Consider the following 16,601-nt stretch of genomic DNA (forward strand, 5'->3'; position numbering starts at 1 on the left):
TCTCCTACTCCTAACTGCATATAAAATAGTCATCATATTTTTATCTCAAATTAAGAGCAGAACTTGGATAAAAAACAGAAAAGAACATCAAAGGTGGCAAAATAGGATGAGATTGAGAGACACTAAGAGAGAGAATAGCTGTGAAATACCAGTTCTCTCATTTTCATGGGAACTGAATTGTAACCACTGTTTTTCCTTCAGATGTGTTGCTTGTTTTCCTGATAGTGTGGTTACCCTCAGAAAATCAAAATGCAAGGAAAGGGAAACATGGGAACCTTTAACCAGTTAAATGGCTTCAGATCTTTAGTTTGGTTTTCAGAATCTGGTGATTAAGGCTCCTGAGATTATACGTCTACATGAAAATACTGCAAGGAGATAGAGAGCATGGAATTAACATGCTTTTAGTCTGTTCAAATACGCTGTAAGTTAGCAATGACATTTACTCTAGAGTTAATGTGCTTAAGGGAAATGGTTGCAATAATGTTCTTTCCATTCACAGCCTTCCTATCTCCACTATAAATTTTTCATGTAGCCATAAACCAAGACATTTCAGCATCTTTGCATTCTTTTTCCAAAAAGTTGCGTATTGATGGAATTACCACAGTGCATCTCAGAAGTCTGTATTTTTTTTCTTTATGGACTTCATATAGAAGCAAAGAGAAAAATGGAATTGAAAACCCTTGAAAGAGAGATTTTATATTTGAGGTTCATAATGGGGATTAATGTCAAATACTACCCACTCGAAGAATTGTTTGGAACTCAAATGCATATCCACACAAAGAAATATTAGTTAATACCTAAAAATCTAGTTAGTGTTTTGACTTCTGGTCAATATTTATGCATTGATAATTTCACTTAGTACAAAATAAAATAAACTTTTTATCATTACTAAGACAGTGATTCGTGAAGTTTCTTGCAGTGATTGGCCCCAGATGCTTTGGGGAAGGCTGGAGGTGCTCTGCAGGAGGCAGTTTGGCTTTTAACGTGAAATACGATGTAGAAGGGGGCTGATTATCACTCAGGATGGTACTGGGGTGTTCTAAACATGTTTAAAGAAATACTAATACAGTGTCATCTTTTCAGCTTCCAAAGGCCCCTGTTAGTCCTTGTTGACAGAAACATAGATTTAGCAACTCCTCTACATCATTCTTGGACATACCAAGCTTTAGTGCATGATGTTCTGGTAAGAATAAATCTGATTTTGTTACTAAAACTATTTTTTCACTCAGTTTGCTATTAATACCAGATTCTCTCTTAATCCAAAATCTGTTTTATCTGTTTTATTTGGAGGTTGTTTAATAAAAAGCAACTTTGAAGATTTTCTCTAGGCAGTTTATTTAGCAATAACTTCTAAAATGGTTAAAAAGTTGAAATCTTGATATTAAAAGATGGGTAATTCAGCAATCCTAGCTTTTTCTTTGGTAGTTCATGATCTTCGATGTTATGTAAACTCTAAACTCCATTAAGTGCAATTAAGTTTTGGAAAATAAATGCTTTTAATGAGTTTTTAAACCGATTTTGCTATGTTTGAATTTCTAAAAATACATATTTCTGGTTTTCTCCACAGGGTGGTGTAGGTGTTCAATATAGAGATACCAAGTGGTATCTGACCCTACTGTGAGGAATCTAAAATAGGTCTTTTTAATAAGTTTTTGGAAATTCAGATAGCCTTAAACCACTTGTATTTCCTCAAGTTTCTTTTATAAAAGCAGTAGAAGAAATGTACTGTAATGAAAGTAAATACTATTTACCTAATATTTATGCATTTCACATATAGTTACAGAGTAAATCATAGAAGATAATATGAGTAAGAATAATTACTATCTGGAGGCTTTTTTGTCCTGTGGAGCTAGTCATGCAAATCATTTCAGTATCTAGCTTTGAGAAATATTTTGGGTTTATTATTGAGACTGTTGGAGGAATACAGAAAATACGCATATGTACATATGTGTTTGTATACAAAGTTGTTTGTGAACTGTATAGTCGTGCATTCAGTGTTGTCCAGAAACTTGCATAGCTACGATGAAAATACTTTAGCACCAATGGGATGTTTTAGGACACTTTTAAATTCTGTTTTGTGTAATTAATTCCTCATGAAAGGTCCCTTCCTCTTAAACCTTTCAGGAGTGGATACAGAAAAATGGGAGGCATGCATAGAAAGCCTTATAAAGACAAAATGGGGAGGTAAAGAAGGAACACTGATGAATAAGAATAATTTTGGTAAAACTCCTTGTAAATGCCAAAGATAATTCAGAAACTCAGGTCACTTACGAGTTAAATTGAGCCAAAACATAGATCTGCATTAAAAATTACAGCTGAATTTGCAGTCAAATGATTTCTTTCCTATAAGTTTCTATTGAACATATCTACTTGAAAAAAACTGAGTGTTTTTTTCTGCTGAAACATTAAACATGTCTTATATGATAAGGTTTGTGCTCATTGACTGTGTGTGCTTCCTCCTTTGAGTAGCTGCTTGGTTTTGTTGCTATTTTGGCATGGATCATTGATAGTATTTCATTAAGCATTTCATTCAAGTGTGAACTCTGCCAAGGGATAACTAGAAACATTTAAAAATTTTATTTGACAATTTCACTTAGAGTGATCTAGTTCTGTATACTGTAATGAACATAATGAAGTGGAGTTTTATTTCTGGAAAAAATATCTATTCTAAAAGATTCATGGCAGATTCTGTATAATGGAAGATTTGACTCTCTTTATCATTATTTGCCAAGCAAAGAGCGGCTTTGAAATTGTAAATGTTCTTGAAAAGGGTTAGAATAAAGTCAGCAAGTGGAGTACTTGTTAATCTTTGTTGAAAAACAGAGGGAATATGTGTGCTGCAGAAAATACAGAGTTGTCCTTGGCAAAAGCAATGGGGGAAAGAAGCGGAAGGCGTCCAGGGAGCAGTGTGCTAACGTATTACGTGAGCATAACTGCGTCATCCAGCAAAAAGATGTAGTTTCTAAGTTTATGCATCTGTGGGAGAAGAAAAGCTATATGGAGAAATAGCAGCTTTGTTGCAAACTGTGGCTTTATCATGTACTCACTGTTTCACTAGCATTTCAAAAAGCAGGGAAAGAGCTGTGAAGGTGTGGCTAAATAGTCCTCGCAGTGGATAGTCCCGTTGCTGGTGTCATGAGCTTCTTTGCAGCTTTGATACATTTGCTGTAGTTGTGTAAGTGAAATTCACCCTTAGAAACCTTTTTTGTCTGCAACACAGAAACTTTTGTTACTGTAAAGTTGGGTTCAGGTGTTAGATCTCAGTTACAGCTAAATATTTTATTTTCCATACAGAAAGCAATGTTCAGAGGTCAGTGTCAGGAGATTGCTTGCATGTGAGATAATCAGATGTCTTTGCTTACCATTTGTTGCTTTGTTTGGTGTTTTTTCAGTAAGAGTGAGTAATGTTGGAGTTCTTACATTGCTGATGTTATTATCTAGTTAGTGAACTGTTTCCTGCCTTCTTAGGAAATTCTAATAAATAGCTGTGTTAGAAGAGAATTGGTTGAGTATAAAAGACAAATAATTAAAAACTGTCAAATATTTACATAGGATTCCGCTTTTTTTAGGATTTCCATTTGAATAGAGTTAACTTGGAAGAATCGGCAGGAACGGAAAGTTCTCCAGCAGGTGCTAGACCTAAGAAAAAAAATAAGAAGTCCTATGATTTAACTGCATCTGATAAATTCTGGCAAAAGCATAAGGGCAGGTAAGTTGTATAGGTACAGAGTTTATATTCATTTAGTCAATATAAATTCTAAGTATTGTTCATATTGTGGTAATTCTATTTTTAAGCTTCTTTGAAAATATTTTTGAAGTTTGGTGGTTTTTTTTTTCTTTAAGGAATGATCGTTGTCAATATTCATTGTGCGTATTAATTGTATATTAGCTTTTTGTTACAGAGCACAAAATTGTTCGTATCAAAATTATATAAAAATATTGAAAGCAGTGAATATTTGTCAGGAAATGTAGTGACAGGACAAGGGGTAATGGTTTTAAATTGGAAGAGGGGAGATTTAGATTAGATATTAGGGGGAAATTCTTTACTGTGAGGGTGGTGAAGCATTGGAACAGGTTGCCCAGAGAAGCTGTGGATGCCCCATCCCTGGACGTGTTCAAGGCCAGGCTGGATGGGGCTTTGAGCAACCTGCTGTAGTGGGGGTGTCCCTGCCCATGGCAGGGGGGTTGGAACTCAATCTTTAAGGTCCCTTCCAACTCTAACCATTCTATGATTCTATGATAATATATCTTAGAAAGCTTAAGTAAACCTCCAGTAAGCTGTCAGTGTTTTCACTGATTTGATACTGCTGCATCATTTGTGTATTGACATTTCTGAAAACGTTTTCATGATCATCTTGATCACACAACCTCTCTGGTCATAGTGTTTCAATTAGTTGATGTGACTGAGCCTAATGCAGAATATTGCATCAGTCCTTTTCCAGAAGTAGCTGAGTCTGTTCAGCAGGAGCTGGAATCCTACAGAGCCCAAGAAGATGAAGTCAAAAGACTTAAAGGTATCATGGTAAGTTTTGTTACCTATATGTGCTTTATGTAAAGCATAATAGGACTTGTAGAGATACTTAGCCCACTCTGTCACCCCACACACGCAAGTTATCAGCACGTGCTGAATTTTAGGCATAATAAAATCTTAAAAGTAGGACTAGAAGTACTATATTTCATGAAAAGGTTCAATTTCTTGTGTTTATTGGTGTTACATTTATGTAACTTCCATAATAACTGTAAAACACAATCCAGATGTTAATACCATTATGAGAAAATAGGTTCTAAATGTACTGACTGTATTTGCATGTGTGATTTTTGTATTTATTGTGACTATTTTTATTCCTCTTTCCAAACCCTTCTCCAAAACGCAGGGTATAGAAGGGGAGGATGAAGGAGCAATAAGTATGCTTTCTGATAATACAGCTAAGCTGACTTCAGCTGTCAGGTAAGTAGTCAATTATGCATTAGTGTCAATTAATTTGGAACCATTTGTAATTCTTTCTGTCATTTCACTTTTAATATCCTTTGAAATAAATAGCTTTAAAAGTAGGCTATTCAGATCAATAATAGAGTTTAAACGCTTTATAATTCTGGTAAAGTTTAATGCAATGTCCTAGACAAGTATTTGCACATGTAACTTCCACAGCATGTGTGCGTGAGCCTTTTACACGTGGCTTTGGCGTGTTTCCTCAGCAAGGCTGAGTAACCCAAGTTCAGCATCGGTTTGCTTACAGCTTTCCACCAGAAGAACCCAGCTACCTACCTCTGCGTTCCTTCCTTAAAAAAATACAGTGAAATCCACTTCCTGAAGCATCTGCTTCTTTGCACAGTGTGTAATTAATTACATCTTGATTAATGTAGTTACTGTAACATCTGTTGGCAAGATCATAGTCATTAAGAACTCTGCATGGGAAATTTACTCTCCTGCTTTGGAGACAAAGCCACCATGGATGACACTGAAAGTCTGAGATTTGAACTTGTTCCTCATTATAATCTGTTTTTCATTCCCCTGATGCTTTGGAGAAGGGAGGTGTTCAGTTTGATGCCTTTTGCTAAGACCCCAATCAGAGGGAAGAAGGAACGATAATTATTCTACGGGTAGATGGGCTGACGTGCCCAGTCTCCTGGGAAATCTGGTGTGTGTCTGCATTAGGTTGTGGTCTGTTTGTGAGTTTCCAAAGTTGTTTTGTATGCTGTGCCCTGGTTAGAATTTGATAGGAATTACAAAGGATGTGTAATGGATCAGACAGTTTCAATAAAGCGAGCAGATGTTTCCAAGCTCTCCCTACAAAGTTTTAAAGTTTGGTGAGATGCTGATTTTCAGATTAAGGCAACAAAGTATGAAAGTGACAAGCATCAAAAGCTTTAAACTGATAGCAAAACAGATTAAAATTGTATGACTAAAGCTTCATCAGGAAGTTTTTCTGTTCAGTCAGCCTTTCTATGACTGTTTTCTATGATCTGGCATTACTAGGGAAAATCCTGTCCCGCTTCAGAAAAATATGTAACACAGTAAACTCTCCTATTGCAGTGTTTCAGCTTTAATCTTTAGGGTTATGCTGAGAAGTCCAAATACCATTAAGATCTTCCATTTAGTCAAATTTCTGCTGGAAGAATTAAACTAGGCTTTGCTGGTTTGCTGTCCAACATCTGCTAGCAGGAAGAACGTACCTTTCAGAGTTGTCTTAGGCTTTACAATTTCTAGAAAATTTTGGAATATCTATTAGTAATTAAAAAATAGAGATTTTAACATAGAGGATCTCCTGTCTTTTTTTTGTTGTTGTTGTTGTTCCTTTTTTTAAAATGCAATCTTTTCCAAAGGCAGTACTAATCACCTTGGAGCTCTGAGGTCATTAACAGCCAATCATCGTAGATAACATTGATTTTATAGGTGCTTAAAGGAGGAAAGAAACTATGGTTACTGAACCTTATGGTTTTTTGGGACATGCAGTCAGTGACATTAAGTGCCTTCTCATCAGCTTGCTATTAAATTGAATAAGATGTTGACTGATGTTTTTGGATGTGAAAGCGTATAGGCCCTGAGCAGTCTTCTATACAGGTGATGCCCAAGTGCCCACAGTGAAAATCACGTCAATCACAACACCTTAAGTAACAAATTTTCTACAAAGTAAACTTAACTGTTCAGTTTCCCATTTCACAAAAGAAAAGATTTCAATCGTGAATCCTGCATAGAGAATTGTGCTCTATGCAGAAGCACCTGTGACAAATTCCAGGACAGCTAGAGGTTCTGTGTTTCTTTGACAGATATTATTATTACTTGATAATTATTTGACGTTATTTGGTACTATCTGACAGATATTATTAATTGGCAGATATTGACACTTTTATATGTATCAGGCATGAACTAAATGTTGCTTATGTAAGCCATAATTCTAGTAGATTATTTGTTTAGCTAAGCAGGACATACACCTGTTGTTGACCACAAGCTTTCAATAGGAATATTAAATTACCCACATGGTGTGTATATCTTGCTAGTCAAGGTAAAAACCTGTTTTACTACATTACATGTAGTAAACATCCTTCTTTTGTGAGAATCATTACATCTATACTTTGTAATTTTTTAGTTCCAATCCTACTGTGTTCTATAATTTTAGATTTTAATAATCTTTAAAGGTCCCTTCCAGCCCAAACTGTTCTATGATTCTCTAAATTTTTTTTACCGGCTATATACAACGCAATTCAACTAGTTGTGCAACTCAGCAGGTTAGTTTGTATTTAATCTCTTCAGCTCTCTTCCAGAACTTCTGGAAAAGAAGAGGCTCATTGATCTTCACACAAATGTTGCAACGGCCGTTTTGGAGCATATAAAGGTATGGTTGCTCTCCAGCTTGTTTTCTCTGTGTGTTCCTTACCTGGAGAAATATATTTGAGCAGGTGAAGTGAGATAGGAAAGTGAGCCCTCTCGATGTGCTGCCTTGTACAGAAATCTCTATGTAACATTGCTTAGTGTTGAAGGGTGAGGGGGAATGAAGTTTGAATGCCTCTGCATGGAAACTGAAGTAAACATATTAAATTTTTCATATCAGAATTTACTAGTATACTCTGATTTTTTTTTTATTTTTTTTTTATGATGGCCACAGCTGTATTGTGGGTTGAAGTCTTTCTAAAATAAGTTTATGATGGAAGTGTTTCATTTACTTTAGAGATGTGTCTTGGCAAGTTACAACTCTGGTATAAGTAATTTTCTGTTCTGTATGTGTTTATCAGAAGGGTACTGTTTACTGTTCACCAACAAAAATACCCAGAGGTGTGGCAATAATGATGCAAATTGCTAAACTGGTCTTTCCAGCAGGGTGTGTGTTAGATGTCTTGTGCATAATTGAAGCACTTCAGAAGGATGCTTGTCCTCTTTTCTGTTTGTCTGCTGCTCTTGTCTCAGAACTTGCAGTTTCAGTATCAAGTATCTTCAGTATCAAGTAAAGACCATGGTTACTACTGGGATAACTTGGCAGATGGATCTGTTTTCACAGTATGAGAACAGAAATTATAGATGAGGCTTTCAGAGACAATGAAATTCCGGTTTTGAGAGTGATTCAAGTACCAAGTCTCCCTGAAAATCAATAGTTAGAAAATTTTACCCCATGCTATTTGTAACTCATGGAAGGCAATGTGTTTTGAAGCTAACTTTAACATTTGCAAAGTGTGTAAGATCTGTCCTCAGTTATTACTGCTACTGATGTTTTTTTTAAACTAAGTACTATAAATTAACAAAGGATTAATTTTGAATTTTAATGAATAAATTAATTTTACATATTTATAAAGTTGGGGAAGAGACATAAGTATGTCTCTATGTTTGGCTCATTACCATAGGGGCTGGTTTATGTGCTTTTGCAGTATTAGGCATGTCAGTTTTCATACCTGGCAATTTAAAAGCAGCACATTAATACCACTGGAAAAAAAAAAGGAGTTGACAATGTTGATGTTTTATTTGATGCCTTGTCTATAAATTCACTTTTCTAAGAAAGATACTGAGATGGTAACGGCAGGCCTAGAGCAGTAGCATTTTATATATTGTTTGCTGGGTGGAAGCCAGGTTTCGGAGCAGCATGTGGAATGGCAGTAACACCAGCTTTTGGCGATGGGATGGAGTTAGGTGTGCTTGTTCGTTGTCCATTAGGTGATAGTGACAGACTTTTCTCTTGCCTGGAGGTGGCAGGAATTACCAGGAATTACCTTAGGGTCCTTCTGTTACAGCACCCTACCAGCCCTTCAGCTCCCTCCTCTGGCAAGGAGCCTGCTCATAGAGAGTTCCCAAGGAGCTGAGCCATTTCTCCATAAATGATTCTTAATTCTGGTATTGCAAGGGGCTCGGGCTCCTTATGTTCTTATTGTACAGCTGTCAAAGAAGATCAAGAGACAAATGGGCATGCAGTTTCTTCAATACATAGGTGATATGTGCATCAGTATCGTCTTTTCTTTTGATTTAGAAAGAATCACTTCCTTCATCTCCAAATATTTAGTAAACTGTCCTAAGCCCAACCTGACACAGAAGCAAATGGTTTTCTCTGTTGTAATTTACCTACACTAAAGCCTTTTACTGAATGAATGTAAAGTTTCTTCCAACTGCTTTGTCCTGTTTGTTTTCTCCCCTCTTTTCACTCTCCAGTATTACAAGAAGTACCTTTCTGTCTCGAGCTGTGGGATTTTAACATGCAGGATGATGTTACCTAATGGATTCCTCAAAAATACTCTCAAAAAGGGCAATATCTCAGTACTTATTAAAGAAATTCTGATAGCACCTTGAGGCTGTGGTGAATAGATTTTATATGTGGTTAAATAATTAAACCAGATTAGGATAAGAGAGAATTATTTTGGCAGGTGCCCAGGTCATGAGGAGCCTAGTGAGGCATCATCATGGTTTTCTTCAGGTTACTATATTTTCACTTCTAAAATACTCTGGAAGCACATTTATACTTTAAAATAGACTGTTTGCGTTGTCCATTATGGGTTTTTTATTGCATTAAGTATTTGAGTGTTTTTCTTCACTACCTATATGAGGGTCAGTGCAAAGAATACTACAAGACCTGCTTTAGATATACTAAGTGAATTTAATTGTTCTTGTGGTCATATTTTAATGTTCAGTTTACAGCTGCTTTCCACATTCTCTTGGATCATTTTCTAAGACGCAGCAAGAGGAAACCGGGAATTAATCACATACTTAGGGGTCCTGACAGTTTTCTGGCCTAAGTGTTTAGTGAAATAATGGAAAGAATGCATCACTTTTTTTCATGAAGTGAACAATCAAGGATTTATTGTCAGTGCTTAGAACAAATACATCCTTGTTTTGCATTGATTGTTTTTCCTTGGAAGAAGCCAGTGGCTGAAGGTCTGTACCCAACAGATAACAGCTCTAGGACTAGAATTACAGATAGCTTTCTAGCTGCTTTAGAGCTGCAGGTAATGCTTATCTTGCCATGTCATTCTAATGGGAATACTGGCATTACTGAAGTATGTTACATCGCATCATATAAATGGGTGTACACGTCCACTTTTCTAAAATGATTAATTGGTGGGGGTAAATTAGATAACATCTTGCTGGAATTCTGTATGTAGGAACTTAAGTGGCAGATTTTTATGTGAATTATTATCTTACATTACTTACACTTGTTTGGTTTAGTTTTTTTTTTTAATTCCTACAAAATTTTCTTATCATGTATCTCCGATTCTGCTTGATCTTGAGGCCTGATACTTGGAATGATTCGATTGTTTGGGATTGCAAATAGCTTTGGAGATTATAAAATTAATATTTTGTAAAGGAATTGCACTATTTTAACTGCTGTGCTTGAAATGAGGTCACATTTTTGTCTTACCATGTGAACAGAAACGGTATGTGTTTGTGAAGGATATATGTCACAGTGGTCCAGGCTGTTTTCCTGGAGATCAGAACTGATAATTGAGTAAATTTCCAGTAAACAACAGCTTTTTCTGAGTTCAGTTACCGTGACCTTTCCGGCACCGCTCTGTACAGTTCAGTTGAAGAGAACTGGCTGTAGCTGCCACTTTCAGCCTTCTCCCAGAGTTTCTCTTCCTCTTGACGGGAGCACACCATAATTCCCTGACCAGCCTCACTCATTCTGGGGGCTGTTATTTCTGGTTGTCTTCTGTCAGTATCTTTGAGATATTCCTCCCACTAATTGCTTTAAAAATCTCATTTCTCTTCTTCTGCGTGTTCTCTCTCTCTCTAAAAGGAAGAACCTCTATAAAGACGATAGGAGAGTCTCCAACAAGTCCTTACAAAAATGGCCCTCTAAGAGATTTCAGTGGGTCCTGCTTCTACTTCTCTGCTTAAAAAAGGAGGAATTTTGTGTTTGTTTTGGAGTGCAGTGCTCAGGTAGAGATTCCCATGCACTTCACTAATTTTCCCTAAAATAACTTCTGGGTTACAGTCAGCCCATTTCTAAAAATGCGAAGTTGAAAGCTTTCACAAATACTTTTTAAAAATAGACAAAGCAAGCTTGAAGTGTAGCACTTTAACTGCAATTCATATCTTGTCCCTGAATTGGCAGCCAGAAATGTCTCCTGAATGGTGTTGGTGTGGAATAAGATGTCGTATTAGGAAGTCAGGAGCAGGAGGCAGGAAGGGAATAACTGCAAATGTAAATGAGTCTTGATCTTACTATTGTTTTTCATTATTATTTTTCTTCAGTTTTCTTGCCAGTTTGGCACCCGTAAGAACTTTGCTGTCTTTTTTTATTGACCTTACAGGATTGTTTAGCTCCCATTCCCCAGCTTTTCCTCTTGGCATGTCTGTGAGTTTGCCATTGAGTGAACAAAATTGCACTTTCTTAAATTAAATGGGACATCTGCTTCTTATCAGCACTTCATAGACAAGTTGGCTCTTCGGGAATTAACTGTCTCATTGATGTGGCATATCTGGGAAATCTGTCAAAAGGTAACTAGTAGTGTTTAAGGCTTTTCAGTAATCCACGTGAAATTTGATTAGGTGTCCATCTGATTCCTAGCGAACCAGTATAAGAAAAATACTGCCCTATTTGACATCTTTGTTACTAACCTGGGTTAGTTACCTAGAGAAGCAGCAGCAGCTAAGTAGACTCACCACGTTGATCCATTTCTTTATTTTGTGCTTATGTCACATCAAGAAGAGAGTATTGAAAATTTTATATTGCTGCTTCCCTCTGATGTCCCTGTTGTGGATAGAAATAAATGATATGAAGTTTTAGGATTTTCAGTTTGTTTTTTTTTCTTTTCTCCAAAGAGCTCTTAAGTACATGGACCGTTAATATTTCAGTTTAGGCTCAAAGTAAAGCAAATATATGCAACCAGTGAGTTTTCTTTACTGCAGATATGCTGTTTTGTTTGGTAGTCTTACCCAAGCAGTCATAAAATTGCAAGAAAGCTGAGAAGAATATATCTAGTTTGTGCTCCAAATAAGTTAACAACTGTATATAACAGTTTCAACTGTTCTTAATAGTTGAAAGTATCTCATGTTTGAATTATATACTTGTATTTAAAATTTGATCTGTAAACAAATACCGTGAATTAGTATTTTTTTATGTTGTACATTTTTACATGCCTTCTGAATAAATTTGTCTTAAACAGATCACCAGCTAAGATAATATGGGCATTGCCAAATTCAACAATAACATATTTACTTTCATAGTATGAATTTTTCAGATTTAAAGACAATCCTTTTGTCTGGGAAGAATATTTTAAACTTAAAAACATTGAATTTAGCTCCATGTAAGGAGATACAAATGTAGTTAAAACACAAAAAGCAAGTGAAAGCAAATTGCATCTGAAGCAAGGCCTTGGAAAAAGGCTGGTAGTTCAGTTCTATTCAGACTTCAAACTAGTATAGCTTAAGCACTGGTAATCACTTTAACTTTTGACTAAATATGGGATTAATCCAAGGTTTTACAGTAGCATTGCTACCAAAATTTGGCTGTGACTACTCTTCTAACATGAGCTCAGGATAAATAGAGCTTGAAAGCTGGCTCTTCTTTTTCCTTTTTTTTTTTTTCCTGTCACTTCATGCACTTAATGTGTAGCTGTCGTCATTGTGACAAACAACGAAGACATCTTTCTGCCCCTAGAAGTGGTCATTTTTTGAGCACACTTCATGATAATTTACTTTATAAGTTGTAAGTATAAGCTTCCACAATGGCTTTAAATTAAGTTGCTATTCTGAAAGTAACTGCTCATCTCAATGAGTTCAGTAGATGGTGCATGAGAAATAGAAGTGGCTACCTGCATAAGCTGATTGCCAAAGGCTTTCAGTATTAAAATATTCTTCTGACCTACCTCTTCTTTTATTTTGTATTCTCATCTCCAACTCTTTTTTGATGAACTTATAATACGCAGAAGGTAAAATATCCTAATATCCTTAGGGTGGAGAAGTACTGAAGTACCTTTTTTTTTCTTTCTTTTCCCCTTTCTTTGGGAGTGTGTGAAATAAATTTTAAAAATTCCATTTCCTTATTTTTGATCTCAGGAAAATTTTTAGTAGGATTCAAAACCATATGAAAACCAGACTCTCAAAAGTTTTTGTCTTTTCTGTCGTTATAACCACCACTGCGCTGGGTTAGAAGGTGCCGTAGCAGCTTTGCATCCCTCGGCATTATCAGGCAACATTTCCTGACTCTTAACCCAATAAAAGCCCCGTTGACTCTTGCATCACTCTGGCAATATCATTTCAGTCTCCCAATGGGAGTGATGTGGAGCTGAAACACTTCCAAGGCGAGGAGATGGAGATCCACTCCGCCGGTCTCCTCTTTGAGCCCGTACGTCGCTGAATGTGTCCAAACACCAGGATTTAGTTTCCAGATATTTAGGTTTTGTAAGCTGAGTAATTTTAACATTTGTTGTGATGCTACATTTTAATGTTCAAATGCTTATAGTGATCTGTGATGTAACAGAAGTTTTAAAAATAAGTTTTGGAATGCGTTTTTCTGTCTTTAGATTGTAAGTTTGTGACACGATGGTCGAGAAGCGCAAAGCTGGGCTGTTTGTGCAGCTGCCTTGCAGTGCGCTCATTGCGTGGCCACGGGATGTCTCCCGTAAAGCTTCTGCCTCGTTAATTTTGTGCAGTCCCTGTGCCATCCTCCCTAAAACAGGATTTTCACAACTTGATCTACTTATGTCATTGTATAATGAGACTTCTTTTCCAGTGTTAGCAAGATAACCTAATTATGAAGTCCTCCATCTTTGGTGTGAGTGAGTTGTTGCAAGCCTTTGATTTGAGGCAGTTATTTCAGTACTAGCCCAAGATGGCAGTTTCCTGCTTTTCTCTGGGATGCTACCTTAATATATTTAGGAATTTCCCACATTTATCTGCATTGAGTAATTGTCTTTTTGACTGAGAGACTGAGGTTCAGCGTAAATTTGACATAATATTCACTTGAATGTTAATTTTTCCTATTACAGCATAACACTATGTCTGATGGCGTGTAGTTTTCAGCTATGGCAAAACCACTGTTGAAAACAATGCTCCTCTTCCAGTTCAATATTTGCATGTCAGACATCCCTTGCTTAACTTGCATTTTCTCTTTTAGTATGAGAATTACAAAAGCATCAGTTTCCTAAGAGTTAATAAAGGCATATTATAATGCAAGCATTAGTTGTTTTTACTAATAATTTATTGGAAAATAAATTTTTAAAAACAGTCTTGATAACTAAAACTATATGCCTTTTTAAAGAGGAAGTAAATATTCTTTCATACTGTTAAGATGTTAACCCTAACACTTACTCTTAAACAGAGTCGAAAGCTGGATGTGTATTTTGAATATGAGGAAAAAATAATGAGCAAATCCACTCTGGATAAATCTCTTCTGGATGTGATTTCTGACCCAGATGGTGAGTACTTTAAATCTGAACTTGGTATAAAATTTGTTAAGATATACAATAAATCCGTACCTGCTGGGACTTCAGGGTTGGTAAAGAGCTTTTGTGCAAGCTGTGCAAGCCTTGTAAAGAAAACAGCTTTTGATTGATTTTTAGTAGCAGTCTAGAGAGTTTAGTATTTTGGTTGAGTAACATCCAAGTTATTGGCAACTTCTGCAGCTCCACTAAAATCCTTTCCTCATTCCTTGTTTCTGAAGGTCAAAATACTTTAACTTCTCCAGTATTTATTAGTATAGCATGGAACTGTGTGGTCTGAACAACACTGATTCTTTAAAATCCTAGTGCATGTTTTATAACACACACGTCCCTCACAAACAGAAGGAGAAAGGGCATTTCATAGGATTTGATTAGATCAAGGGGGTTTGCAGGTAGCATCCTCTTGTGTGAGGAAAAAGGTTTCGCAGCAGCACGTTAGCATTTCCTATGCATTGCCTAGGTTTAAGATAAGTGGATATAACAAAAGGATTTAAGTTAAAACAGGGCAGTTATTTCCGGGCATGCTCTCTTGTAAAACTGGCCAGCTTCCTATTGTGGGATTCACTGAGAAATGTCGGCAGAAAACCTTCTGAAGCAATAATGCGGCAAGTCTTCCAGTGCTTCCGGTGATGAGCTACTTGGCTGCATTATCCATGGGGTGACTTGTCTCGTGGACGGTGGTGTCTGCAGGCATCTTTGCAAAAGCAGTTAGACTTGACCACAGCTTCAGGCTTCAGCCTCCCATTTCTTACTATGTTGTACCAGTCTACCTACTCAGGACTGTTAGTGCCTCCCAGTTCAGTGGATATTATTATATCTTGGAGAAGTGATAAACCGGGAGTTACTGGTTTTGCTTTGCTCTGCTGGGGAGGGACTCTTTATCAGAGTAGCGATAGGACAAGGGGTAATGGTTTTAAATTGGAAGAGGGGAGATATAGTTAGATACTAGAAGGGAATTCTTTACTGTGAGGGTGGTGAGACACTGGAACAGGTTGCCCAGAGAAGTTGTGGATGCCCCGTCCCTGGAAGGGGGCCAGGCTGGATGGGGCTTTGAGCAACCTGGTCTAGTGGAGGTGTCCCTGCCCGTGGCAGGGGGGTTGAGACTTGATGATCTTTAAGGTCCCTTCCAACTCTAACCATTCTATCATTCTACGATCCTGTGGTAGTTAATCAGTAGCACCGAAGGCTGCCTGCTGGTTTTTGAGTGGAAAATAAAATCGTTCTGTTCTAGGTTTACCAAGTTACGTTTTCTTCAGAGCATTTAGCACTCTGCCTCCCTATACTGTCACAGACCATGGCCTAGAAAAAAATGGGGGACACTTTACAGGCAACTGACCTGGGTCTTACAGCTGTTTATCACAGCTATGATTTGCATCAGTAGTATGTCAAGAGTAAAGTACTTTTGCCAAAGTGGTTTTCCTAAGATTTAATAAAGTGTACACAATACTATCACAGATCTTTTTTTAAAATTTATTTTCTTTTACCAAGACAAAATATCACTTACACTCATGTGTAAGTGAGACCACGTACGCTCCTGTGAGCACAAACCTTATAGTTTTGCAGACGTGGTAAATGGGCCCAGCCTGGGAGACGCTATCGAAACCGAAAGGTGGTGGTCAGCGAAGTGCCGAAACAAGCTGTGAACTGGGAAGCTGGAAACCAAGTTTCCAAGCCAGTTACAGAAACCAAAGTCAGTTACACTGTATGTCTAGAATTTTATTAGAATTTTAGAAATACGCTTTTTTTACCCAAGTGAACTCCAAGTGGATGTCTACCGTGAAAACTGGCTTTTGGTTCAGATAATACAAAGTTTCTTCAGTTCTTGATCTTCTGGCTTACTGGTATTTGGTAAAGCTTAATAAAACTTACTTCGCAGAAAAAATTGTACCAAGTCATAAATGTTCATTATGACAGCACTTACTCTTAACTTCTGCCAAACTAAATATATGCTCACTGTATACAAACAAAAGTTGCAGCTTAGATTAGATGATCCCCTGCTGCCATGAACCACATTCCATAGTGGGGAGAAAAGAAACCAAAACAAAAACCCAGAAAAAATTACCATTTTTCTTACCCAAAAGTACAAGAAAGTGCAGGTTTTTTAAAATATTGTACTATATCTAAAGTTATCAAGCTTTTTTAATGAAGTATTGGATTACAAATTTGAAATGTCCGTTTTGAGAAGTTGTATTTCTGACATCTTCATTCGAAACTATGGTCTTTACTAACAGTGATTCTCT

At 36.8% G+C, this 16,601-nt stretch overlaps 1 protein-coding gene across 2 annotated transcripts in view; it reads left to right on the forward strand.

The window, feature by feature from the left end:
• The window catches only part of SCFD1 (sec1 family domain containing 1), a 50,090-nt gene that overhangs the window by 15,429 nt on the left and 18,060 nt on the right, over window positions 1-16,601 (forward strand). For both annotated transcript variants that reach the window (XM_074150024.1, XM_074150025.1), the window contains 6 exons: window positions 1,084-1,183; window positions 3,570-3,709; window positions 4,432-4,522; window positions 4,875-4,948; window positions 7,253-7,334; window positions 14,241-14,337. In XM_074150024.1, coding sequence (XP_074006125.1) covers window positions 1,084-1,183; window positions 3,570-3,709; window positions 4,432-4,522; window positions 4,875-4,948; window positions 7,253-7,334; window positions 14,241-14,337 — 584 coding nt within the window. The remainder of the gene's footprint in view (window positions 1-1,083; window positions 1,184-3,569; window positions 3,710-4,431; window positions 4,523-4,874; window positions 4,949-7,252; window positions 7,335-14,240; window positions 14,338-16,601) is intronic.

The sequence above is a fragment of the Numenius arquata genome, chromosome 6 (genome assembly GCF_964106895.1).
Source record: "Numenius arquata chromosome 6, bNumArq3.hap1.1, whole genome shotgun sequence".
Classification (NCBI taxonomy): Eukaryota; Metazoa; Chordata; class Aves; order Charadriiformes; family Scolopacidae; genus Numenius; species Numenius arquata.